The sequence below is a fragment of the Gossypium arboreum genome, chromosome 5 (assembly GCF_025698485.1).
Source record: "Gossypium arboreum isolate Shixiya-1 chromosome 5, ASM2569848v2, whole genome shotgun sequence".
Lineage (NCBI taxonomy): Eukaryota > Viridiplantae > Streptophyta > Magnoliopsida > Malvales > Malvaceae > Gossypium > Gossypium arboreum.
This window is the reverse complement of record NC_069074.1, coordinates 7,374,095-7,401,057: the sequence shown is the minus strand read 5'-3', so window position 1 is coordinate 7,401,057 and position 26,963 is coordinate 7,374,095. Positions and strand designations below refer to the sequence as shown.

The 26,963-nt window shown below is 31.0% G+C and overlaps 4 protein-coding genes and 1 non-coding gene across 12 annotated transcripts; 2 read left to right on the top strand and 3 right to left on the bottom strand.

The window, feature by feature from the left end:
- Positions 1–9,094: 9,094 nt before the first annotated feature.
- Positions 9,095–10,331, top strand: LOC108452178 (protein SODIUM POTASSIUM ROOT DEFECTIVE 3-like). Its single transcript, XM_017749943.2, has 3 exons — positions 9,095–9,688; positions 9,816–9,891; positions 10,025–10,331. Exons 1-3 carry the CDS (start codon positions 9,257–9,259, stop codon positions 10,186–10,188), a joined length of 672 nt encoding a protein of 223 aa, XP_017605432.1. The 5' UTR covers positions 9,095–9,256; the 3' UTR covers positions 10,189–10,331.
- A 4,011-nt stretch (positions 10,332–14,342) lies between these two features.
- LOC108450520 (DNA repair protein RAD51 homolog 4) lies at positions 14,343–17,847 on the bottom strand. Of its 3 annotated transcripts, none has more exons than XM_017748184.2 (10): positions 17,569–17,842; positions 17,392–17,435; positions 17,179–17,294; positions 17,008–17,089; positions 16,309–16,437; positions 16,072–16,185; positions 15,895–15,985; positions 15,630–15,700; positions 15,324–15,473; positions 14,343–15,233 (listed from the first exon to the last, which is right to left on the bottom strand). In XM_017748184.2, the coding sequence occupies exons 1-10, from the start codon at positions 17,654–17,656 to the stop codon at positions 15,201–15,203; spliced, it is 918 nt and encodes a 305-aa protein (XP_017603673.1). In that variant the 5' UTR covers positions 17,657–17,842; the 3' UTR covers positions 14,343–15,200. The 3 variants fall into 3 exon arrangements, 2 of the variants coding, with proteins under 2 accessions (XP_017603673.1, XP_017603672.1); XM_017748183.2 differs by having other exon boundaries at positions 17,392–17,471; positions 17,569–17,834; XR_008282821.1 differs by lacking the exon at positions 14,343–15,233 and having other exon boundaries at positions 15,400–15,473; positions 15,630–15,766; positions 17,392–17,471; positions 17,569–17,847.
- TRNAH-GUG (transfer RNA histidin (anticodon GUG)) lies at positions 17,749–17,820 on the bottom strand. Its single transcript has one exon. It is a non-coding gene; the product is annotated as a tRNA-His (tRNA).
- A 431-nt stretch (positions 17,848–18,278) lies between the features above and the next one.
- LOC108450528 (UDP-galactose/UDP-glucose transporter 5B) lies at positions 18,279–22,458 on the bottom strand. 5 transcript variants are annotated; one of them, XM_017748195.2, is made up of 12 exons: positions 21,935–22,458; positions 21,124–21,237; positions 20,755–20,847; positions 20,555–20,620; positions 20,291–20,389; positions 19,866–19,945; positions 19,471–19,583; positions 19,262–19,350; positions 19,086–19,172; positions 18,918–18,986; positions 18,669–18,834; positions 18,279–18,582 (listed from the first exon to the last, which is right to left on the bottom strand). In XM_017748195.2, the coding sequence occupies exons 1-11, from the start codon at positions 22,043–22,045 to the stop codon at positions 18,718–18,720; spliced, it is 1,038 nt and encodes a 345-aa protein (XP_017603684.1). In that variant the 5' UTR covers positions 22,046–22,458; the 3' UTR covers positions 18,279–18,582; positions 18,669–18,717. The 5 variants fall into 5 exon arrangements, with proteins under 5 accessions (XP_017603684.1, XP_017603685.1, XP_017603683.1 ...); XM_017748196.2 differs by having other exon boundaries at positions 18,279–18,566; positions 21,935–22,434; XM_017748194.2 differs by having other exon boundaries at positions 18,279–18,834.
- Positions 22,459–22,591: 133 nt separating this feature from the next.
- LOC108450539 (60S ribosomal protein L23A-like) lies at positions 22,592–24,515 on the top strand. Of its 2 annotated transcripts, none has more exons than XM_017748213.2 (3): positions 22,592–22,738; positions 23,466–23,823; positions 24,204–24,515. In XM_017748213.2, the coding sequence occupies exons 1-3, from the start codon at positions 22,726–22,728 to the stop codon at positions 24,286–24,288; spliced, it is 456 nt and encodes a 151-aa protein (XP_017603702.1). In that variant the 5' UTR covers positions 22,592–22,725; the 3' UTR covers positions 24,289–24,515. The 2 variants fall into 2 exon arrangements, with proteins under 2 accessions (XP_017603702.1, XP_052883829.1); XM_053027869.1 differs by having other exon boundaries at positions 23,454–23,823.
- The last annotated feature ends 2,448 nt before the right edge of the window (positions 24,516–26,963 follow it).

Sequence of the window (26,963 nt, the reverse complement as noted above, 5' to 3'; positions counted from 1 at the left end):
ATTTAATAAATGTATACATTTTTATTTATTGAAAATTTTATAATCATATTAACATTTTCTAATGTTTACGTTTGAGTAGTATTATATATTTAGTATAGACTTATTTTTTAATGTGTTCTAAATTATATAATATAGAATATTATAAACTTCAAATGGGTCGCCAACGAGCTCGAGCCTCAAATGTTTTAAGCCTGAGTATAACTCATATTTTAAATGGATCTATTTTTTATACCCAAGCCCATTTTTTGAACATAAAATTTTTACCAAAGCTCTTTAAAATTTTGAGTTTTCCCAAAATTTTAGAGGTTCTAGCGTCGCTAATAAGAGACAAAAAAGAAATTTTGAAGAGTATAAATAAAAATTTAGGTATTTATTAAAAATCTTTTAACATTTGCAACTAATTGTGGTGCATAAAATTCAATTCACTTTCATCAATCCACTACAATTAATTATATAATTAATGAACAAAATAAGAACTTTTACTAAATATTTAAAATTTTATTTAAAGGAAATTATAATTTCTTACAGTAGTAGAACCTTTTAAATTTAAGATACCCAAATTTGGAAAAAATAACTTATATAAAACAAAAGACAAGTTTATTTTTAAATTTTGTTGAAAAATCAACCTTTTAAATTTAAAGTCCTCAAATTTGGAATAAATAACTTATATCAAAGAAAGACAAATCTGTTCTTTTTTCTTTTTTTAAAAATTTTGTTGAAAAAAATCAAATTGAAGGTATGGTTTTGCTATATTCTAATCTCAGATTCATGGTTTCATTGTGTGGAATGCTACAAATTTCTATTGAAGAGGGAGGGTATCTATAATTGGGAAATGAAACCAACATCCAAATGTTTTTCCTTTTTGCTAACATCTTGTGGTTTTATATACTCGATTTTAGCTTAGAAAACTTATAATCATAATCTTATCCAAAAAAAAAAACCTTACAGCCTTCTTTGGAGAGGACCTTTGCATGATTGTCGCCATCTTTGCCTCCAATTTTTACGTTTCCAAAATTCAATAATCCATTCAATTCAACTTTAGTCCCAAATCCCAATCATAACAATTCCAACCATTTTTTAAAGATATTTTTAGTGAACCCTAAAACTTTATTAGTTTGGGATTGGTACAGAAAGAGAGGAGATGAGAAAATTATAATTCATTTAAATAAAATTGCAAGTATTTATTAAAAAGACATTTGAGTTTTTCTTATTTACTCATTAATGGTGTTGTGAATTATGATATATTTATGGTGTATAATCTCTATTTTAAATTCACATAACCATGTATTTCTGATTGGATTTGTTTTTCTTTTGGCCACATTAGCTTTTATTAATAGAAACGGTATACCATTTCAACTGTTCTTATTTGCTTAATTTTGAATATTATAGAGTTTAAATTGTTTCATTTAATTTAATAGAGACTAAATTAATCCAATTTATTAATGACTAAATTATTCCATTGATTTTGATAAGGATGAAATTACTTTAAACTCTTATATAACAACTTTTTAGGTATTTCTTTCCTAAATTAAAATAATGGTATATCAATTGTTTTCTTTTCATCAATGTCACTAAACACTGATTTATATCTTTTAATATAATTTCTATTTATTTAATTTAAAATATATTATTTATTATATACGTTTTTGGTAGGTTGAATGTAGCCATTTGTGATTTATAGTTTGTAAAATTCTCCTATTAATTTATTTATTGTTCATTTCTATTTTATAGTATATATTCGAACCTCTTTTAGTCTCTTCGTCTTTAAAGTCATTAAAAATATACCATTTTTTATATTAATTTCCTGATGTTGATTTCATATAACATTGTCTTCAACTTGTGGAAGCATTATTAATTAAGCACGAAAACTGAAAAACATCAACTTTACACCGAAAAGAAGGAAAAAAATTAGATCTACATTCTCATGCACTGTAAATTTTACTTTAGGACTTTATATAAACAATAATATGTATATATATTAGGGTGGGAAATTTTGTGTATTAGTTTTCATTAATTAAAATTTAACGCATTTATCATTTATATAAATTTTATTATGGATTAAGTTTCAACACAGATCATATTTAAATTTATTATATATTTTAGTTATTAACCATGTTTGTATATTATAATAATTAATTTTAAACATAATTATGCATATGTGTTGATTAAAATTGGAATTCTATTTTGTACACTATATTAGTGATAGTAATACGGATTTATGTAGTATAATTGGTATTTGCAACTAAAAAGAAGAAAGTATGAGACCATTGGTCTCCTAAGTACGGGACATTATCGTATTTTTCCTTTTCAGCCTCTTATTCTCATTTTATCAATTTTTGGTCACATCCAAACTCACCCAATATTTTGGATTTATTGATTCCATCCAAAAATTTGAATTAAGTAATGGCCAGCTGTGGTTACGAGGAAAAAAAAAAAAAACACTCTCTACGCGTTATCTTTTAATGTTTTTCAAAATATTTCTATTTAGGGTTAATATAGAAATTGGCCCTTGTTCTTGTCTATTTGTAGCTAATTGGACCTTAATTTCTTTTTTGGATCTAATTGGTCCCTAAACTTGTATTTCGTCAACCAAGTTGGTACCTCCGGACTAACACCGATACTTGTGTTAATGTGGCACTGCTAGCCAGTTTAGTGTGCCACGTGACAAACATAAAATAAAATAAAAAATATAAATATAGAGTTTATTTGCCACGTGGCATTCTAAGAGGATACCACGTGGCACCTCCAGATTGATTGGAAATGCCATGTCAACATAAACTAACAGTGTTAGTGTTGAGGGACCAACCTAGTTGACGAAATATTAATTTAAAGACCAACTAAATCCAAAAGAAAAAAAATTTTAAGGATCAACTAAATACAAATAAACAAATTCAGGGACCAAATTATATATTTGATAATATTGTTAGACAATTTATGGAGTTAATTAGGTCATATATAATCATAAAAATAAAATACAAGATACAACGTATGTACACAAATTTCATGAATTATTCCCAAAGTTAGAAAGCGTAGGAAGAAAGGAAATTAAAATGTCAGCATCAAAAGTATCAAATTGTCAAATATAGTATCTATTTTATTTCTATCATGAAATTTTCAAAGAAAAGGCATCCTTTTTTGTTTCCTCATTTGTTAAATGAATATAAGCTTAAATTTTGAACTGCAAACAAAATCACACGTAAACAATTTGAGGTATAACTAATGAGATTTTGATTTAATACTTCACTCATGTTAGGATATTAGTTCGTATAAATAATAAATGTGTGAATTAATTATTTTTTCATTGAATTAACTTTAAAAAATAAAGTAGGCAGTAAAATAATTAGTCAGTCAGGGTGGGGAAATATTTCTCAAAAATTAAGACAAAAGTAGACTGATACGATGAACCTTTGCAGGTCCAGTTGTTAGAGAATGGCCCAACCGCCCAAGCCATCAAACGGAACGGCTTCCATAATAGAAAAGGTTTAGTCTTGAATTTTATCCGAAAATGAAAATTTAAAGCTTTGTCAGAATTTGACATAATTTATAAAATATTTAGGTAATAATGTTCAACTTTATCATTAAATCACTTATATAAAAACCACCAATTTAGTCATTTATAGATACATAATTAGCAAAAATCAACAACTTATCAAGTAAATGAATTTCTTATCCTGCAGATTTGTTAAATGTATTAGTTTAATTTATATTTATTTGCTACAAATTGAGTAGATAGTTTAAATAGATTGAAAATTTACAAGATAAATAATAATTGTATTATTTAAGAATAGATAAATTATATATATTAAGTTATATATTAATTTTATTCAAAACTATTTTAATTGTAATACTAATTGAAACCTAAAAATTAAACATTAACTATAAATAAAAAGACAATAAAGTAAGATAAAAGTAAATCTTTAAATATAAAAATTTCAATTTTTTAAAATATTTTAATTATTATTTATTGAATATTAAAATTAAGCATTAACCTATTTTAAAATTAAAAAGATTCAACATTTTTAAATAGTTTTTAAATATTTAAATTTATTTAATGTTTAAAAAGTATGGGTTACATTTTATAATTAAAAATCTGTACTGCATTTTATAATTAAAAATTTGTATTACAATTTTATAATTAAAACGTGCATTGCATTTTATAATTAAAAATATGTACTTCAAAATTATATTATCATTTTTTTATGTTCTTTAGTATTTAATTTCGTGCAGTTCTTTTTAAAAAGTAATATCGTAAAATTATCAATGGATTTAATAAGGATTTTATATGGTTTTAATTCGGTTACTAATTAATTTATAATATTTATTCACAAAAACAATAGTTTTCGTTTAAATGATGGGGTTTATATTGATTTAATATATAAAATGTTGATGTGTTTATTTACGTGTTGTCACCATCATCATCATATATATTATATAAAAGAAACTTTTAATTTTGAGATAGTTCTATGAGTTTCAAAATACTCTATTTTTAATTATATTTAAAATGGGTTCCATTTTAAATTAAATTTTAAATATAACTTCCTTCCAATAACAAAAAAAAAATTTTAAATAATAAACTGCTTTAAACATAATGCATTGAATTATTATTAAATTTTAAAACTAAAATCTCAAGGATAAATTGTAAAATAATTAATTGCATGCAACAATAAGATGTAAAGATATTTTCTTTTTATTTTTTATAAAAAAATATTTTATATCTAAAGATTTTCGATATGTTTAATTAGTATAATCGACTTTAGAAGTCTAATCGTTAAAGTTGAAAATAACTCATTAAACTAAAATGACATCAACTTAGAAAAGAAAATTGAATTATTTTTAAAAATATTTTATGTAAAATAAAAAATTTGAATTTTTTATCCAAAATGATTTTTCTACATCAAAATTCTGAGCAACATGAATATCTTGTTTTGATTTTTTTTTTAAAATATATAAACTTTTTGGCGTTATAAACTACATAACTACTAGAGACTTATGATATTTCTGGTATTAAAATTGAAAACATTTGAATTTTCTTGCATCTTATTAAAAGTCCGTACATAATTACTAGGGACCTATAACCTTTTTCTTAATGAATTTTTCAAATGAAATCAAATGAAAAAACTCTAAAGAGCTTATGAAAATAGTGAGGAAATTGGCTCTATCATATAATATATATTATTATATATCAATAATATATAAATAAATTTAAACTACAAAAACTCTCTCATAAATTTCTTCAAATAGATAAATTTTAAAGAATTTAAAAAATAGTAAAGAAATTGACACTTATTTGTAAAGTATTTCGAGCTATGAAAGTGTTTTCTAATTATGGTAAAATTAAAATTAACTTTTAAATTTGTTAAAATGTACTTTTTTATTAATTTATTTGCAAAATAAAAATATATTGAATATAGATGACATAATATTTTGTTATTTAAGAAAAGGATAATGGGGTAAAATTTTTCCTTTTTGCATCAATAATTATTCTTATTTTAAATTAATTAAATTTTTTAAAAATATTAATTAATTTAAAATAGTAATAATCCACAAGGTAAAAAGTTAGGTTGTTCACATCAGCTGGGGTTGAGACTTCCAATAAACATGAATTTTAGAACTAAAAAAAATAGATAATGAATATTTAACATAATGCACATCATATATATGTATATATATGACGAAGAATACATTCACAACGGTGCAAAATTTAAATGGCCTTACATCTTTTCATAATTTTTTTAAACTCAATTTTGTAACACTCTATATCTAACTTAATCGTCGGGTTCGAGTACAGTGTGTCATATTCATTGCCGAAGCAACTACGATAAAATTTAATACAAATTCACATCGTCAAACATATAACCATAAGAAATATAAGCAAACAATACAACATATAACCATTCTCAGGTCCTATACGGACTTACGAAAACTTTAAAGTTAACCCGAGATTGAATTAGGATTGAATTGTAAAAAATTCAAAAATACAGGGTTGACATTGTGACATCGTTGCTTTCACGTCGTGACGTCGCCAATCAGTTTGTTATGTCATGATGTCAAACCACTCGATGTCACGACGTCACTTACTATATAGGCCTCATCGAGATGACGGAGTTTCTTATCTCACTGTGACATTATAGGCTATTTCTCGTCACGACGTGGTACGTTTGACGTCGCAATGTCACATACTGTTTTTACAATTCCTCCTTGTTAATCAACCTACAATTTTACAATTCAAATATCAATACAAACAATTCATTTTCAACCAACACATGTAATATTTCCTAGCATTAGTACATACACTTCACTACCTTATACAACATTATACTATAGCATCATCACCAACAAGCTAACCAATTTGTGCCATTCATTTAAAACCCACACATTTCAACCTAGAACCACAAGTCCCTAACATTACAGCCATTTCCAATATTTAAACATATATGCCAAGTTTTCATAAACACATTATAACCATTTGGCCAAATATACACCATAAAGTACCTAACATTAAAAGATACGTGAACTTAAAAGTAACTAAAATTTGACTCAACTAGGTGCATGCCAATTTCAAACAAAATGAAATATACAAATATTTCTGAATCGGGAATCGTCCTCTGGATGCTAGAAATCTACTTGTTACTTGCTCAAAAATTTATTAAACTTATACATGGAAAATAAAACCGTTCGCTAGTAGTAAATTTATGATTCAAAACAAAGTAAATAACTTATGCAACATGTATACATTCAATTCTTAGTAACTCTTTAAATACAAGACACTTCCATTTCCACAAAGGCAATTATACAACCAATTTCACTTACTGACTTTTCTTTGTTATATTTTGTTATATATCTATGATTGTTCAAATTATTATAACAATTTATATGCTAACAATTTGATTTATATAGATTTTGGCATATTCTCCTAAATGTGTCATATTCATGTTGGTTTTCATTTAATTTCGTATTTTGTATAGTTTATTGTAATTATTTAATTTCAATATAATTTATTCTATATAAATTTTAATACATGGTATAATTTTTCTATGTATATTTTACTTTTATTGTTATCAAATGTTTTTTTTTTTGATATGTCTTAAATATTTCATATTTTACAAATGCAAGTCGACTTATAAATTAACTACTGGAATTTTCGGTGCAAGTGGTTTAATTTGAGAGGCTTAAACAAACAGAGTATTTCAAAGTAAAATGAAGAATGGGAGTATTGCGTCCATGGAAAAAAGCTTTTGATAATGGATATTTGATGCGTAAAAAAGAAAGAATCAATGGCAGTTAAAAGGATATAGTATTTAGTTAGTCACTAAATGTTTCCTAGCCTGCAAAAGATGAGATGAGTGGGAGAGGTGAAGTTGAGAAAAGTGATGGATTCAAATGTTAATCAGGTTGCAATTGAGTCTTCAAAAGCTAGCTTCCCACTCATTGTGTTTCAAAGGGGCCGGCCCTTCGACCCACTACGACGAGGCTAGGCTACTGCAACCTTCTGAATCTGATGGAAAACACCTCAGCCATTCCAAGGCATAATCATTACACAAATCTAACTCCAATTCCAACACTCTGGATTGGCACTACATAATAATTGCCAACACTTCAGTACTATATTAACATGTAAACGGAAAAGCTGAATTGAGCATGTGTGTAGTGGCTTCCTCTGACCTGTAACTTTGTGGCAAATGAGGTGAGGGTTTCAAAACTGCTTACAACTGATCACATCTGTAGCAGCCGTTTGGATTAATTTATATATGTATATGATAACGAATGCTTAGGGTAAAAATATTTTTATTAAATTTTTTATTCATTTGTATTGTTAAAAATGAGTGTAGTTGACAGAATAATTATCTAGTGACATATGGTGGGCCATGTGTATTTTATACTAATATATAAAGACCAATTTTTAATTGTAGAAATTAAAACAGAAAAATTAATTTTTCCTATAAACGAATATAATTTGACTCTTAATATAGGTAACTTCGTAATACTTTTACAGATGATTTAATTGTTTTCATCTCTCACTAATATTGCATGAAAATCTTCATAAATTACTGAGTTTTTTTTATGGACCATTGCTTTGTCTTGGCTTAATTGTAATCCCAGAATTCAGGCATTTTCTAGATTCAAGTGTTCCATAAGATACCATCTTTTTCAACTTTGGTTTCCTTGAATATTTAGTAATGTTTTATATTTCATAGACAAAAAGTCCAACAATAGTTCCTGAAAGAATTTGATGAATACTTTAACTGCTCAACATTTTATGCTTTTAACAAAGTTACAGTTCAGACAAGCATACGACAATGAAAATGAGAACAAATGAAGTGGCTCCTTTTCATTAACAGTCGTGCATAAGGTGGCCAATTAACTATGCATATGGAATTAAACTTGATTAATTTTTATATATGGTATTATCCAATCTAGTCTTTTTTTTTTCTTTTTTTTTTATCATTACAAATTTGTTGAAGAGATTAGTGAGATTTGAACTCTGATATTTGTCACTCCAATTTTGATTATATTGGCATAAAATTATATCATTTTAATTATTCAATGTTTTTTACATAGACGAATTAAAAGCAAAACTGAGCTGGGATTAGATTATGATTTTATGCAAACCCTTTTGATATCAACCTTTGTTGTAATCTCAAAGCTATGATTTTTGGCATAAATAAGCAAGAAAGCCATGTTTTGCTTTTCTAGTTTATGATTGGGGAATAATGAAATGAAGAGCTAGGTGGGCAAATTCAAAAGATATGGGGAAGCATTAGCATTAAAGATTTCAGAGACGGATACAAGCAAAGATAGCTATGAATGTTTAGTCTCTAGATATAATGATTGTATTTCCTTTTCCAAAAGGAAAAAAACAGCAGTATTAATATATCAATAGCCCGCCATGGTCCTAGTGATACCGTAATCTTATCATACAAAGTTGAACCCAACTTTTTAACCCCATCTTAGAGAAAAATTTTGCACCTAAAACTAATCACATCTTTAAAGGTCCAGAATTTAATCAAATATTTTCCATGGAATTGATTAATCAACACTTCAACAATGGGGCCTAGCTAGCTGCTTAATTCCTTTTCTTTTTATGCCCCTTTTTCTGTGCATGTCTCCCTCACCCACCTAGCTAGCTACTTTAAAACCATATTAGTTGGCCTTATTATGAAGATCCTTTCTTCCTACCTCTTATTTCTTCACCCATACTATAGCATATATTCAACTTAAGCGATACTTTATTCTCCCTCCCCTCAGTTATCCAAACATGAAAGGAATGGATCTTTTTTGCGCTTCTCAAGCTTCAACAGCCATCTGCTCTAGCGTGGACCATCGCTCCATGGTCCGCCATGGTCATAGGCGTATTGATCGCCAAAATTCAAAGCCTTATGCACCTTGTTCATCACAATTGCCTATAATCCCTAGGCCATACCATGAAAAGAGTAGCAAGAACGGTGTTAAGCCAAGTGACGTACGTCGAAAAAGCTCTGCAGATATTCATGATCTAAAAAGCTCTCCTGCTTCATCTACATATCTTCTAAGTGATAGACCCTTTATTGATTGGTTATCAGAGTCTGATCCTACTGTCTCAGCATTGGTTCCTTCTCAGCCTTCAAAACCTAAGCTGCATGTAAGCTCCGACGACAACAACAATTCTTCTGCTTTAAAGTCTTCTTCATCTGCTCGGTCTCGCGACAAGGTTTGGTCTTTAATCTCTTTCTTTTTCATTTGCACTTAAGGTTGTCGGACCATGTCTCCTGTTTTAAATCACTATACCAAGACTTTTAGCATTAGTATCCGATTTCCTGTTGTATATGAAATAACAGGTGGTGGTTTTGAGGGTGGCAATCCATTGCAAAGGATGTGAAGGAAAATTAAGAAAACATATCTCCAAAATGGAAGGTGAGAATTACTGTTTTTTTTTTTTTAAAGGAACCTTGGTTTTCTTTCTTGGCATCCTTTTTGTAAGCCAAAAATGGGCATAAAGCCCTGAAGAAATTGCAGTAAGCCATGGTTTTTTGCACAATTTGTGCAGGAGTGAAATCATTTAGTATAGATTTACCGACAAAGAAAGTGACAGTCATTGGTGACGTGACTCCCTCAAGCGTGTTAGCAAGCGTGTCGAGGGTGAAGAGTGCTCAGCTATGGCCATCTGCTGCACCATCTCAATCTTCTCAAATGGTCAAAATGAATTACTGATGAAAAAAAAAAACTCCAGGGTTTTCTTCTTTTTAAAATGAAGTGTTTCACCTTGCTTAGATAGTAATCAACATTTGAACTGTAATATAAATTAATCAAATGTAAGCCTTTTGTTGTGATAAAATTATTATCCCTTTGTTTGATGTTCTTGTGTTTTGTGATCATTGCCATTATAAATGGTTATAGAAAGCGAAATCTGGTGAAAAAGAAAAACTCTGAAAAAAGTTTAATCATATATTAGACACTGCAGATCAAACAAAATAATTGGTCCCCAAGCATGAGGCCCTCGCGTGATGTGATGCACTAATGATAATGAGTTTAGGGTGACAAGTAGTGGAATTGTCTGAACCCAGTAGTGAAGAAGAGAAATTTTAGGCGAAGACAAAATTAATCTATCCTTTTTCTTCTGTCTTCTGGATGAGCCGAGAATCTAGTGGGTAGTTGTACATTGTTCCAATGTTTTTAAAGTGCCATGTCAGTTAAACTGGCTTAATATGAACTCAATACTTAACATCTTAGGGTTATTCGTGTATTCAATTAATTTGCATTTCACCGACCAATTAATTTTAAGTTATTAAAATGATAAAAGGTATCATACCATTCAAAACTACATATATATAAAGTTCCACAATTCCACACCACTTTGCTCTTGTTGGTCAAACTGGGTTGCTAAAGGTTCATTTGTCGTAATTACTAGAGGAAATAAATATCAATAATAGCTGCCCTTTATTCTTGACCAAGATAGAGAAGGTATGAACCCCCAAAAAAAAAAAAAAAAGGGGAAAGAGAAAGTGATAGAGAAGGTGATAGATTCAGCGATGGACCGAATGACAGCCATATATAATTGGGCTGATATATTTCCACATAGCCTAGGGAAATTTTTTGGGACCTATCTAAAACCAACCATAAGAAGACAATTATACACAAGAAAAGGAAAGAAGGTGTAATTTTTTGTGGTAATCCTAATACAGACCCCTGCCTTAAAATTTAAAAACCAGCCATAATTTGTACGTGCCTGCCCGCCATAAAACTAAATGATGACTTCCCAAGTCACACTTTTGGTCGCATGTCAATGTCTATTTTCCCTTTCCACACTGTGGGTCTCACTCTACGTCTTCCCCTTCTTTTTTGTTTTATTATTTTTAGCAAAACTCATAAATAATAAAATTCCCATTTCAATCAAATATTGGGTTTTTTAGATAAATAACCTAAAAAATTTAAAAATATAAAAATAACCCTAGTATTAGATTATTTAGAAAAATAACTTAATTTCTAGAGTAATAATAGGTGTCTCCACTTCTTTAGACGGCACAACCTAAAAAGCAGTTCAATTATTGTTTTATGATTTAAAAAATGATAGGATGAAAAAAAATTAAATTTTTGGTGCCGCCACTTCCTAAGATGGTACCCATATAATTTTTTGTATTTTTATGTGTATTTCTACAATTAAAAGGAAAAAATAAACAATTTTTATTATTTTTGGTGCCGCCTCCTTTAATGGAGGCACCAATAACTGTAAATTTTTTTGTGCCGCCACTCCATGGTGTACCCAGAATAGGTCCTTATATAACATATTGATTTTGATGTTGTTACATTTACAAGCGGGATCTAAAAATTTAAAAAAATTTACCTAGTGCCGCTACATTTGGTGTAGGGACTAAGAAAATAATTTTTTATTCGTTTTTATGACTTTATATGATGAAGTGGTGGGAAAAAAATAAAAAAAATATACTGGTGCCACCACATTTTTAGTAGGGATAGGGAAATTTGTTTTACTGTTTTTGGTGACACCCCATGAAGTGGCAGGACTAAAAAATTTAAATTTTGGACACATTATGTGAAGTGACGGCACTAAAAAATTTTAAAAGTAATACTGGTGCTGCCACATTTCATGTAGTCATTAGGGAGAATTTTTTTTTTTACATATATTAATGCCCCCATTAAAGGAGGAGACACCAAAAATAATAAAAAATATTTTTTTGTTTAATTATAAAAATACAAGTGAAAATACAAAAAATCATCCGAGTACCACCTTGGGAAGTGGTAGCACAAAAAAATTAATTCTTTTTCATCCTATAATTTTTATAATCATGAAGTAATTATTGAGTTATTTTTTAGAGTAGTACCGCCTTGAGAAATGAAAGCACCTATTATACAGTAAAAACTAAGTCATTTTTCAAAATAATCTATACTAGTTTCATAATTTTAAATTTTTAAATTATTTATCTAAAAAACCCTCAAATATTACAATTGTACGTATATTTATTATTCAAATAAAAATCAAATAAACCAAACATTACGATTTTGATTGAACTTTTTTTTTATTTTACCTTGACTACCATCTACTATGAAGTGGATATGAGTAATTGCATGCATCGTTGTTTCTACCTCTACTTTTCATTTTATGAATTTATATGGTCATTATCACTGGAAGGGACAAAAGGGAGTTGAGATAATTGGTTAGGTGTGGAAGTGAGATAAATTCCAAATTTCTCATCACATTGACGGTTTGAAATTTTAACTACTTTTTCTCTCTTGTGCTCTTAATGTTTCGATAATCTTTTTAAACTAATTTTGGACGGCTGAATAAAGAAAATACAAGGGAAAAAAGGTCAAAAAGGCTTCACATAGCATTATTTTAAGATCTCCTTTTGCTATATTTAAAAATAAATTTTGAATTTGGATTTCATTTTTGATTGGCATACCATATATGATATCTGGCAAGGACAGAAAGTTTCTTTTGATTGTAAGGAAAAATATTTGAATTTTTAGCATTAATTATACCACAAATCATTCTAAAATAGAGCTGTTTTTATTTTGATCATTTTAAATTTTATTATCAATTTAGTTATTTTAATTAAGATAATTATTCAAATTGGTCATCACCATTAAAAATTTCGTTAATCACTAAGAGATTGTTGGCGTGACATTTTTTTATTACATTTGATTAATGCCAAGACCTCTCTATAATTAGTCTAAAACTTTTTTTTTTTTGTTTATTTGTAACATAAGAACTATTATTCCTCATTATCTCCAAACATCCACCATAAGAACCACCAATTCTCATCGCCGCCCATCCTCTGTTCCTCTATTTCTATCACCCTTCACTCCACCATCCCGCCTCATAAGAACTACCTTACATTTTAATTTTAAAAATTTTTCTTAAAAATTCACATTGAAACAAAAAAAAAAAATCATCATAGCATAATGATCTTTAAGGATGAAAAATCAAAATTATACCTTTAATTCGGGCATTATTAAGGAATCAAAACTATAATTTGGACTTAAATAAGAAACACTGCAAATTAAGATTTGACATCCATTTGAGAATTGAGATGCTTTCATATCAAGCATAATGTCCAAACTAACAAAAGTAGGTTTGCCACAATTCAAGTAGTCAAACCATGTTCTTATCAAGGATTCGGATCATATAAACACGAAAAGACATGCTTAAACATGATTATCGTAGCGCATTAGAGCAGAAAAAAAAAAACCGAAGTAGCAAATAAGACTCCGCAGACAATACGTCATGAAATTCGAACTCTTTTCGAGATTAATATTGGTTAAGTAGAAGGCACTAAGCTTCACAAAGCAACAGCGGGCAAATAACCAAATCATTAACATCAATTAAAATGCAAGGTGGTTCTTGGGCAGCGGAGTGAGTAGCAATAGAAAGGGGCAGGGGATGGATGGTGATGAAATTTGATAGTTCTTATTATGGATATTGGGCGATAATGAGAATTGATAATTATTATGTTGCAAACAAATTAAATAAAAACGTTTTGGATTAATTATAGAGAGATTTTTAGTTTTAGTAATAAAAAAAATGTCATGTTAACAATCCATTAATAGATTGACGAAATTTTTAACGACCGTAACTAATTCAACTAATTATCTTAATTGAGGCATATCTTAGAAAGTGTAGCAAAGACATATCACAAAGGGAGAATTAATCATTCCCTATCCTCATAAATTTTGTAATTTGCAAACTAAATTTGGGTTTGGGAAATACTGAAATCGAATAATTTATAATGCTAAATATATTAATACCTGCGGTTATACTTATCCATGCATTAAATTTGGGTGGGGCAAATTTCAATTAACAAAAAGACTTTGTTTGTCAAGAAACAATCCTCGGGCGGTCGTGAAAAGTATTTTATATCAACATATATAAAAACGATTTTTTTTTTTACTTATTAAATATTAATTCAAGTGAAATGAAGCAAACTTTAAGTTGAAAAACTATTTAAAGCCTAACGTTATGTGAGCTGAGTGGAACAAATAATCTGGTGCTTGAACAAATTGACTTTTGATGATTAAGAACCAAATTTCCATGAATGAAATTCCGGTGTTGTACATGTGATTGACATTGATGGCATGGGTGTTTAGTCCTTGGAGTCATGCACTGCTTTTTATCTTTTGACCCCATACCCCAACATTTTTATGATTCCTCTGTCTTCTCTCCACCATTCTTTTCTTTCCCCTTAGAACATGGCTATTGGCCGCATCCATTAAAACCCACAACGGACAATGGTCTAAATTTCATAAGTCACTGTCAAATTTAAATTCACTCCAATATGTCTTCAAAGTTCAATGGTTAGCTTTATCTCCTCACCTTTTTCTGGCTTGCCTCAGCTGATCTTGAGATATAAGTGTTCACACTACTAACTTGTAAGGCGAGTGCTTTTTTCAACAGAACTGTAAGGAGACTACCCTGAAGGTTGATATGGACCATGAGATGATGACACGGTGTCACCTCTGCATGATGGCCTGCTAACATGGGAACCATCAACAACCATTTTCCATTCCCTTTGGGTCATTAACAACAACGGTAATAACAATTTGATCACAAATGGCTAAGCACTCCCATTCGTCACCGCTAGTCAGCTCCCACAAGAAGCTACACTACAGAACACTTCCCATGTACAATCGTTATCAAAGGGTATTTTACTCACAAAACAGTTCCATTTTTACCGGTATTTTCGTCCCTACCACACCTGTATGGGCTGGTACTAGATCACAAACCTTGCAGCCTTCCCAGAGGCCTAATGTAAAATGGGAAAAGGTTAAGTGTAAATGTAAAACAATGCTCAAGTAAATTGTGAGGAGTTAGAAACGTGAAGAAATGGGCATACCATGGATGGGTGTCTTAAAATGGAAACATTGTAGTTGTTGCTCCCACGGTCACAGGAGAGGAAAAGCCTTGAATGTGGAATGCACTTCCAGCTATCTCCAAGAGCCGGTTTGGAATACCCTCCCTCACCACCTACCGTGTGATTGATAATCTATAATAATAAGAAGAATCTTAAGGAATAGTTATTCCAAGGGGCATAGTTATATTATATGGTCAGAACTGCTACTAGATTTAACTGATGGTAATCAAATTTGCATTTTTATTAGCTGAGCTATACTAGCACAGAAGAAAATCGAGTGAAGCTTACAAGTACTGCAAGATTATGCTGATGTGCTAGCTTTTTAAGCAAATATCCAGTAGATGTCATCAAAGCCCGCCCTATATCCATCAACTTTGAATTTATGACTCCTCATAAGCATTAAGCAGTATATGATATATTGAGTCCTATGAACAAAAAAGAAACATGGGAAACAGAGAAAACCACTTGTTTTCATTTTAACTAGGAAAAAACTTCTATCTAAACATTCATCGAGAGCCTCAGCAGATGAGCATAATGATGCATGCATATATACCCTGTGTGCTAGAGCTTCCAAGTAGAGGGGAGATCAGCGATGATATTGAATCAACTATTAGCAATCGCATCTGACAACCTCCTCTTCCGTCCTGAATCAACGTTCACTTGACCAATAACACTAGAATATCATAGTCAATTAAAGCATAATAGTATGTGTGCTTCGTTTAGATGAAACCTGACATCTCAAATAAGATTCTAGCTGATGTAGCACGTCAAACATTGCAAAGATGTCAAACACAGAATGACATGATATGTTGCTCATTACTTTTTGCAGAAATTGGTTTTTGGCCTGCACGGTAATAAATAAGCAGAAGCCAACATCAGTTACCGTTTTAGGCAACAATCGCGGTGAAGGGTATAAGACAAGGAAACTAACATAGCAATATAATATAAGAGTGATGAAATGTTTGACCTGAGCAGATGAGGGATTAATGGTCTTTCCTAGGAAGTAGGCAATGCGTTGAGGTGAAAACGAGTTGCCTGTATCTAAGTACAGCACCATATGATTCCTTGCAACATTTGATGCTGTTCGCAAGCAAACCTAAACGTCACCAAGATTTGAATCAGATTTTAAAACAGCCGCTCTTCTGGTCTCATTATGAGAACACTTTCAAGATCAAGTACAACCTGATTGATTCACCCTAGTCCCCTATAAAACAACATACTTTATCCTAATGTAGAGACATAAAAAGCAACATTTTGAGGCGACATATAGGCAAGCCTCAATATTATCACCCAGAAGTAAATTTGTAAAAAAAGCAGCAAAAACAACTGCGTGTAATCATGAGATGAATAGACTTGGGGTATCATTCTGCAGAACTCAAATACTAATTTATTATTGTGATTATGTATGCCTTGTAATATTTCAACAAAAACCATTGGAAAAGAGCTAATAGTACATATGGCTCTCACTTCATAACGTACTGTATTGGAGACTCCCATATGATTAGTTACATTCAATATCATGAACTCACGCAAAGAACCTACATAGATAAAATCAAACACATCTCATTTTCAGCATTGGTTTTAAGTTTAACTCAACCTATCAGCAGCACTTCATTGACAGCGAAAGAGGGCATTCAGCATATAAAAAACAGGGGATAGTTCTTACTTGTGTTTTACCAGAAGATGATGGTCCAACTAATTCAGTTAATTGGCCAACACGGATCCCACCTCCGAGTAACAAATCAATCCTACATTAACGGTATTTAATGATGGTAAAGAAATCAAACTTCCCAATGTAGGTTACAAGTTAGCATAGCAAAATTTGAATCTTTTATACCCTTGAATTCCAGTAGGAAAGACATGTTTATTCCTTTTAGCATCTTCCAACAATTCCATTCCATTCAACCATGGCTGATGCATGTCATCTATGATAGATAGAACTTGAGCAATCCCCTATATGCCCCTCACCCCCCCCAAAAAACCCAAAATAGTTAGCTACAATTATAAAAAATAAACAATATAAAATAAGATTTTCCTTGATGATAATAACCTCCTTTAATCTCTCAGAAGAATTGTTTTGTTCCGCAAAAGCAGCTAACATATAGAGATCATGAATCAGGAAATCTTCAACTGAAAACAGTTCGCATGAAAATTTATATAATTAGAGACCAAAAGTGGAAGAAAACAAAGGTTCTTTTTCCCTTTTAGCAGAGAGAAATAAACGGACCTGAGAAAATGCCATGAGAAGCGCAGAAGTTTCGGACAGTGGAATCTAAAACTGGATACTCAGTCTCTAGATTTGCCAATCGTGCCATTGTTTTTTGGTCTCAACTGGATAGACAAGGGCCGTTAGGGTTTATGGCTTTTTGTTAGGTTCATGAAAAAGGAAGAGAAGAAAAATTAAAAATGTGGCTGCTGGGATTCGAGCCCAGGTCTCTACGGCCACAACGTAGAATTCTTACCACTAAACTACAGCCACTTCATTGGTGAGACTTAGATGTACGGAAAGCTATTAAGTAAAAAATATGGAGCCAAGTTCGAAAACTCAACATAGACTTGTTATTCACCCTTTTCCAAGTTTCCTACATGTTACAACTTTTTTTCTTTTACATAATAATTAAGGAATAAAGCATCTTTAATCCCCGCAATTTTTTTAAAAAATTTGATTTCTAATTTTTTGGTCAAATCCATCTTGAAATTTGACAAATTTTTTCTATTCAAATTATGTCACACTATCTTTTGAAAACATGGCACAATATTAGAATCTCATATCATCATACTTCAACAAAATTTAAGTTCAAGGATCAAATTAAAAACAAAAAATCAAGTTCTAGGACAAATATGGACCAAGAAACAATTCAAGGACCAAAGTAAGAAACTACCAATTTGGATACTAAATATTACTTTATAACTGGATTTACTTGAAAAAGAAAAGGATTTAAACTTCAAATTTTAATTTACTGAAATTTCTTCCTTGAATTATGTGGAATTGTAAGAACCAAAAAAATTGTTTATCACATACTCTTTAACTTTTCAACTGAATATAAGCTTTGTTTGCCTCTTTCTCTTTTTTTGTGTTCAACTCCCTCTTTTCCTCTTTCATATGTTAATAAAAGACATACAATCATATGCCTGAGTAGTTGCATATACATCTAATTCCTTTTGCTAAACAAACACCATTCTTGTGCTTCACTTGAAGTGTGTAGTTTTCATAACCTCATATCCCTGCAGAATAATGTATCTGCAGCTTGGATTTCATAATATTGTTCAAACCCCAGTCTTGGAGGGAAGCTTCAGAATGCAGCTTTAACTTAGGCAAATTCTTACCTGTATAGAATTAGATGCAGCAACTGGTGTGAAATTTGACCGGAAGATATTAAGGGATCCCCTTCACGGGACTAGGAGCTCCGTCCTGCGTTAGTTGCAGAGGAGGGGGATTTGTTGATGCTTTTTTCAGGAAGTTTTTCGAATACAAGGAGCCAAACACAATTACCTGATCAAGGCATCATATATAGATATATATATCAGGCTATTGAATATCGACAAGAATGTAGAACAAATGTAGTTGAGACTTACCGCCCCAATCCACTGTTCCCAACTAAGTGGATGGCCGAACCACACACATGACAGCATGATGCTCACCAGCTTAAAACAACAGAGTTGCAGGTATCACCATTCATCCGAAATATATCATTAGGAGAAAATGATACATTAAAACTTTATTGTTGAAACTTTTGACCATACCTGTCTCGTGGTCATTACGGCAGCAAATGTAAGGGCACCAAATGTACGTATCGTGTAAGAAATGAAGAATTGACTGACTGTGGCTACCTATAACAGATAAAGATAATCCCTTAAAACATCAGGGTCCCAAATTAAGGCCTATTAAACACTAAAACAGGAGCGTGAAGAGCACTTACAGTAGAAAGTAATACAATATCAAGAAAACAATCACTGTGGCGATAAACAAAATCTATTGCTGAAAGTAAATGTCCCTGTAATAGAAGGCCTAGACCAAACAGAAAAATGGTCAATCACAAGTAGTAACCAATCCATGAAATGCAACACAGACAAACCTTAAAGGTAAAACAGAAGATATTCCTGAAGAGTATGTTGAAGGAACTTTTACCTGTCAAGCTGAGAATACAAGAACATGATGTCGTGTAGAATATTTGATTGTGTATTTCCATATCGTATCCTTTAAATAATTTATCTTGGAATGTGCTTGTAAAACCATCAAACCTGTTAAACGTAGAAATGAGCATTTAAAACCTTTTCTCCCAAAAGCATTCAGAATAGCAATGCTAGTTGAAGAAATATTTCAGCCTATAAAAGCCTTCATATGAAAGAGCAGTTTTTCACTAATATAATTGCAATAAATGCAACAAATGCTAGTAATAAATCAGCAATTGAGAATTTAGACCTATCATGGTGCATATATCACTTTGTGTTTTGAAGATCAAATTACAGAAAGGATCAACAAATATCTTTTATGGCGAGAGGACATAAGTTTCAGATTGATACCCAAGATAACCAACCATCAGAGAAACGCCCCAAACTGTACTTTCTCTTCCTTTGCTGTAAGGACTAACGTCAGTTCCTGCCTATAGTGAGAGCTGAGTTAGTATTATCTATAATAAAATCAGAGCATAAGCTACAGCAGCTACTCTGCTATAAATTAAAATTCATATATAGCAATGCGACATGTATGACAGAAACCATGGAATAAGCAAGTTAAACAAATGTCTATGCATAATATTGTGGTTCAAAGCCTCACAAATTTTTGAATATACATCCTAAATTAGCCCCTTCAATCCAACAATCAAGCTCTTTTATAAGCTAAAGTAAATCATGCACATGACAATCTCATTTGTCATTCAAGGCATAAAAAACCAGAAGGAAAATAATGAAAGGAATAAACATTAGTTGACAAAGGACCAGAATTTTACCGGAAATAGTATAAATATTGAACAACCTAGGGTCACCAGAAACGCTACCAAATAGTCAAATCCCTTATATGTCTTCTGCATAATGAAAGTGCCCCAAATCTATACGGAAAAAAAAAGAAGGAATACTTAAAGACCCATTTGGATAAATAAGGGGGTAACATTAAGCATCCATTGGACGAAATTTAAGAGTCCAAACCCTTAAAGACCCATTTCGATAAATAACATACATAAATCTCCATAATTAGTCATGCAAAACTAACTTACCATTACAGGTATCATTTTCGCACACTTAGCAAGGGTCTGAACCGGAAAACTGACATACTTTAGGGCCTGGACCACAGAAATGTTATGATTATTATAAGACTATTCAGAAAATTTATGTTCAAATACAAATATTCTGCAGATTAGAATTTCTGTCAAGAGAAACATAATTGTATTTGTATTGATATAAAGTCCAGCTTCACCTCATACTGACATGTTGTGGTAAGGATGTTTGATACTGATATGAGGCAGTACTTATAGATGGGAGCAACAGGAACCAAGGCTTTCTTACTTGCCTAGAAAAAGAAAACAGAAGCAAATGAAAATACCGAAAAATATGTTGGTCAAGCTTGCCATCTTTTATATGAGATGGTTCATCTCTTGGTTGTCATAAGGTTATGAGGCAAGAAAACTCCTAACAATTTAGTCAAAAAGTAGAAAGACGAGTGATCTTCCTTTATCTCAAAGAAACTATTCTTATCCCCCCTCCCATTAAGGCCCATGGCAAATAAATAAAAACACACAACAATAGTACATACAATAGCAGCAACTTTCCAGTAATAGTTGCATACCAGTAAAAAAACAGCGGAGACAGCAGATGTTGTTATGCGGTTGCAGAAAACGAGAAATAATGAGTACTTAAAATATTCCTTGTTCAGGCCATACGGTACTCTCATTATCTTTTCCTGCATGAAAATAAATTTCCATCAACACCTTAAAACAAAAGAACACTTGCACCTTAAAAGAAGAGTGAGGAACTGCCCTTGTCTACATGATTCTCATTGGGAGGAAGATTAACAAAGTTGAGACATCCATGGCAAAACTGCCCATAGTCTACATTTCTTATTATTTGTTTTAGGCACCCTTTTACTAGCAGCTGGAATTAATAATCAAATCTCATCAACATAAGAGATTGAACTTGCAATTTTTTTAATGAGATAAACAAGAATCATTCTGATATCCGTCACCATAGCTAAAATTCATTCTTTACTTTTCATATTCCAAGTTTCCAAGCAAAGGGGTCACAAGATCCTCCCAACAGAACTAGCGAAATAGTAAAAAAAAAAATAAAAAATAAAAAATAAAAAAGCCTTGGGCTCGTATATTGTACTAAAACCAATCTTGCTATAAGCTCAAGACAGAGACATTAAAATCTAGACTTTCTTTTAATAAACCGTTTACATAGAGAAGAGTCATTGAAACTTATTTTCTAAAAAGGAGACCCACATATTGAAGTTCTTTCGAGGCACAAACAATGCAATTGAAAATTAACAATAGAAATCATATGAAAATAAAGGTAAAAAAAAAAAAACTAAAAAATAGGAAAGGCATGAGATTTATCTTTTATTTAAGAAGAAGAGGAAGAAGAAGAAGAAAAAGAACCTGTAAAACTCCATAGATAACAAGAGTAACCATGATTCCACTGACAGCGAAAATTCCTTTCCATATTTTGTGGTCCTTCACCCCTTTTGTCGTCGGCAAAGCTCCAGCCATTCAGCAGTAAGCCAAAACAATTTAATTTATAAAAGTTTATTCCAAAGAAAAATAAAGAACTTTAGAAGGCGATGAGATAAGCGCCTGGAAATGTACGGAGGCGATCGAAGCAAGAACTTTTCCCGGGGACAAGTGGAGGAAGGAAGGGAAGGTGTGGGTTTTAAAAGCAGGGAGTGAATCGAAAACTTGGGACCGAGAGAACATAAGAGTTGTCTTTTAAAGCTTTGGGCAGATCGTAGTTAGTGTCGTTTTAAGCCGCGGAGAGTTTCGGCTGCCGTCTCTCTTGGTTTCTCGCTCTCTTTCACAGTCATCCGTGTAAGAGAAAGATATTCGGCTTTCTAGGGGAATCTACGGAGAAAGTGGAGAGATAGAAAGGTTTGCCAACGTCAGCATCCGAGGGAAATGGGCATTAAATGTAAGGCGAATGAGCGCGTGAGAAAATATCTGGTCTGGGTCAGGGTCAACTTTGGCCTTTATTGAGAAAATAGTACAGTTTCGGCTTAAATTTTGTGATTAGGACGAGTAGAACTCTTAGTCAGAGCCCATTGGACCTTTATAGTAACCGAAAACCCTTATTTATATAAAACCCTGATTTCCCAGCAAATCCTGACGCCTCCTCTGCTTCTTCTTTGACAACTCTATCGGTAGGGTTTAGAAGGGTTTGAGGCCAGCAGCCACCAATGGCTCCCAAAGGTATTCTGTTTTGGATGTAGTTTTTTCTAATTTCGAACAACTTTGCTTGCACTGCCATTTTCTTTTTAAATTTGTAATGCTTGTTCTAGTTCTATCTTGCTTTTGATACGTGCAATGAGAATACGACTTTTTCTAACTTACTGTATTGCTTTATGAAGAGCTGAAATGAGCTTAAATCTTACTTTATTTTGTGATTTTTAGATGCTGTTGGCATTCTCTTGGTTTTATAAACTCTTCTGTTACTGTTAACTCTGGATTTACTATTGTCTGATATCGGATTTTTATGGGGGCAGACAATTAGTAGATTACTTGTGTTCTTTTACATGATTTTCATTTCATAGTTTTGGAAATTTGGAATCTAGATTGGAGTTTATAACCCATATTTGATTTGCTATTTGCATAGGAAGGGATATGAGCTTCGTGATGTCTCTCAAGCTTAAAGTTTATATTCTTTGCTTTGTTGTGTAGTCTGTAGAATTGTATATTTGGGTTAGTATAGTTTATTGTTTGTGTTTTAATGAATGTTTTGAATATGTCATCATTAGAGACACAAACAGGGTTTATTAGGATCAATGTATGTGATTTCCATTGTGTAGGATACGGTTTGGCATTGGAGTTGCATTGTAGGCTTAAGTTTCTACCATAATAAGACCACCTTTCTAATGATGGTATATTGGTATTTGTAACTTCATTTCATTAATTATACTGATTGTAGTATATTTTGCAGTTGAGAAGAAGGCAGATCCAAAGGCACAGGCCTTGAAGGCTGCGAAGGCTGTGAAATCTGGGGCCACTTTTAAGAAGGCGGCAAAGAAGATCCGAACAAAAGTTACATTCCACAGGCCAAAGACCTTGAAGAAGGATAGGAACCCTAAGTATCCACGCATTAGTGCTCCACCGAGAAACAAACTTGATCATTATCAGATTCTCAAGTTTCCCCTCACAACTGAGTCAGCTATGAAGAAGATTGAAGACAACAATACCTTGGTTTTCATTGTTGATATTCGTGCAGACAAGAAGAAGATAAAGGATGCTGTCAAGAAGATGTATGACATTCAGGCCAAGAAAGTGAACACCTTGATCAGGTAATGTTAACAATTATTACTTTCATGAGCTGGTTTCATATATTTCCAGTAGCATCTATTTCATAGATCAGTGTGTTCTGTCTTTGATTATTAGACATTCATTGGAGGTCTCATTTGTTATTGAAAAGCTTCATTTGAAGAACTGTAAAAAGAATGATACATTAGGCATGTTATTGGATTGGGACCATATATTCTTCTTCCACTTGTATTGAGACCATATTTCTATGTTATGTTTCACTTGCTTATGATTGTATTCTCCATATTTGGTTTCTTGATGACCCGCTCATCTAATCACTTCATATTTTTCTTTCCTACTCTTCTTATATGCTTATGAGGGCCTGTGGTCATTCTTCGTAATCAATGTGTTTCTTGTGATTCAGGCCTGATGGTACAAAGAAGGCATATGTTAGGTTAACACCCGACTATGACGCATTGGATGTGGCAAACAAAATTGGTATTATCTAAGCTAGTTGGTTGCTACGTTGTTATTTTGAGACTTTGAGCAGGAAGATATATTTTTAGCTGTTGAAGTTGTAATCTTGCTTTACTGCCACTTAGCCTTCTGTGGTTAACTGAAGTATTTTTGTTTAATATGTTATTTCAAAAAAAAAAATTGTTTGACATTGTTCTGTGCTGAAATGTACTTATTGCTTCAAATATAGAGACTTGATTTCTTTAGTGAAGTTTCATAACTCTTGCATATTGGTTTATCTAGTGCAGATATATCAAAGTTCATCAAAAGAAAAATAGAGCGGTAACAGGTTTTTTTAGCTAAAGTCTTTACCAGTGACTGACAACTTAACTCTCTAAGAAACATGACAAATTATTGCCTTACATTTACAAGAGTAGTTACCTTACTATGAATATTTTTGTGGCTAAATTATATTGGTATAATGACTTATTTGTTTTTGTTTTGCCATGTCGGCAAATGTAACAAATATTAGCTTTTTCATTTATTTTTGGTGATTTGATAAAAAAATACAACTTCAAGGATTAAAAAAATAAAAAATTAAATGGAGTGTTAAAATAATTTTTTTGTAAAGTTAGAAGGCTAAAAAGGTATTATGTAAAATATGAAAAATATATATATAAAAACTACTTAACGGAAAGTTAAAAATAGAGCAAAAATGAACAAATTACTACACTAAAATTCAACGAGTTGATTATTTTTATTACATCAAATGAGACTAAATTAGAGTGACCAAGTACCAGACGTTACTGAACTTGTACATCCCTGGATAGTTGGTCTACACCATTTTATCTCCATGGATATTGCCCTCTTTTAGTTACAAAAGCTTGAAAACCAATTATTATTGGAGAAGAATCTTCCCTATCACCCCGATTTGGCTAAATGATTTTTAATTTCGACAACCTTATTTATTCTTCTTCCAAGATATAAAAAAACAGAAAAATATGGATTTTGAAAGAGTTGTGGGGCGGCCATTGCCCTTCTGAGCCGTCCATATTAAACAAAGGCATGGATAATATTTAAAATGCAAAGGAAAAAGGGTTGTGGATGAGAAGCTATGTCATACATTAGTTTAAACAAAATCAAAAAACATTGTTGGACAATATTATACCGACCCATAATCCCAATTATTAGATTAAGAAAAGTGTTGGTTTGATAACTACAGCTGCTTATTTATTCCATTTCAAAATTCCTAAAGTCCACCTTCCCCCAATACCTACTTCATTTTCAATTCCTTTTAACAACTAATTTTAGCCCTTCTTATCATTCTAATCTAATCTGATTAATAAAAATGTTTAGACTAACGTGATCACGTTATTCTCATTTCGTCCGATAAAAGCTGCAACTCCTTTAAATAATTTCCTAATGCAAAAACCGTTTTGGATTTAAAAACAACCTGTTTTGTTTAACTTGCGTTTTAGAAGGATGAAAGTAGATTTTATCTAGAAATCTGGACTCAATTTTTAAATATAATTTCCTTGATTTAATCAATAAACCGGTTTTTTTTTTAAAAAATCGATAAATAAAATTTTAATTAATTGATTTCAACAATCACATTTAAAAGAATTTACAATCTCCTCAACTTTCATTGTAAAATTTAATGATGGAAGTATTGCGAAATTATTGGCCACAAAAATATCGACAGATGAATTTGCAAGACCAAGAAGCCACATGATATTACTTGGTCAGAGTGATAGATCAGAGGTGAGAAAATAATAAATTATTTACTTTTTTATTGTCCACAAATTTGTTTAATGTTATTTATTACTAGCCACAAATTAGTTTAATGTGCAGAAATGAGTTTACAGATTAAAATAATCCAATAGTTTTCTTTCATTAGTCTTTTAATTCTAAGGTTAAATTTTGCTATTAATGTATGTACTATGTGTAAATTGTGGGTTTAGTCCCTATACTTTAATTTGGTCATTTTCAGTCTCTATACTTGTAGAATTTTAAAATTTTAGTCTTCACCAAATGGTTAGCTATTGAATTGATTAAGTTAAGTTATGTTATTTTCAATTTTGAAATAAAATCATATTATTACACATGTAATGTTATGTTAATTTCCTATTTTTCATGCATTACTCACAAAAATCAGTTAATAGATTTAATTATTGTCATTTGTATTAAGATTAAAATTTTAAAATTTCAGAAATATAGCGACTAAAAATGATCTAGTTGGGTAATATAGAATAAATCTACAATTTTATGCATGATATATGACTAATAACATAATTTAACCAAACAAATTTAATTGTTACCTTTTAGTTATAACTAAAATTCAAAATTTAAAAGTATAAAATTGAAATTGATCAAATTACTAAATCAACAATTTAGGCAATTTACAGGGTCTAATAACATAATTTGACTTAATTTCTAATTGTGCAACTAAAAGGAAATTAAGGAAAAAAAAAAGAAAAATGCACTTTTATATAAATCCGTAAAATTAAAATTAAATTATCTGTATGTATATTTTATTATCAAAAATGCATATATAAAAGGAAAATCACGAACTCAAAATAAAATTTTGCATAAAAAGAGAGTGCAGCATAAGGTTTTTTAATTTTAAATTTATTTTGAAAGCAAAAACTTTTTCTAGTACCAAGCAATTCTGGGAAAAATGTTAAGGTCAAAGCACACTTGTTTAACAACTTAAATCTTTAAATTTTTA

Bases quoted from the DNA above. Each gene is read 5' to 3' on its own strand.
- LOC108450528 (XM_017748194.2), bottom strand. From the start codon at position 22,045: ATGGCTGGAGCTTTGCCGACGACAAAAGGGGTGAAGGACCACAAAATA. The intron at 21,238-21,934 runs GTTCTTTTTCTT...ATTTTCATGCAG, and splicing joins TTATCTATGGAGTTTTACAG to GAAAAGATAATGAGAGTACC. The intron at 20,848-21,123 runs GTATGCAACTAT...TTCTTTTTCTAG, and splicing joins TCTCCGCTGTTTTTTTACTG to GCAAGTAAGAAAGCCTTGGT.
- LOC108450520 (XM_017748183.2), bottom strand. From the start codon at position 17,656: ATGGCACGATTGGCAAATCTAGAGACTGAGTATCCAGTTTTAGATTCC. The intron at 15,701-15,894 runs GTATATATGCAT...TGATGGATATAG, and splicing joins TGGAAGCTCTAGCACACAGG to GGCGGGCTTTGATGACATCT. The intron at 15,234-15,323 runs GTATGCCCATTT...ATTTTACATTAG, and splicing joins TTTTAAGACACCCATCCATG to GCCTCTGGGAAGGCTGCAAG.
- LOC108452178 (XM_017749943.2), top strand. From the start codon at position 9,257: ATGAAAGGAATGGATCTTTTTTGCGCTTCTCAAGCTTCAACAGCCATC. The intron at 9,689-9,815 runs GTTTGGTCTTTA...ATGAAATAACAG, and splicing joins CTGCTCGGTCTCGCGACAAG to GTGGTGGTTTTGAGGGTGGC. The intron at 9,892-10,024 runs GTGAGAATTACT...CAATTTGTGCAG, and splicing joins ACATATCTCCAAAATGGAAG to GAGTGAAATCATTTAGTATA.
- LOC108450539 (XM_053027869.1), top strand. The intron at 23,824-24,203 runs GTAATGTTAACA...CTTGTGATTCAG, and splicing joins AAAGTGAACACCTTGATCAG to GCCTGATGGTACAAAGAAGG.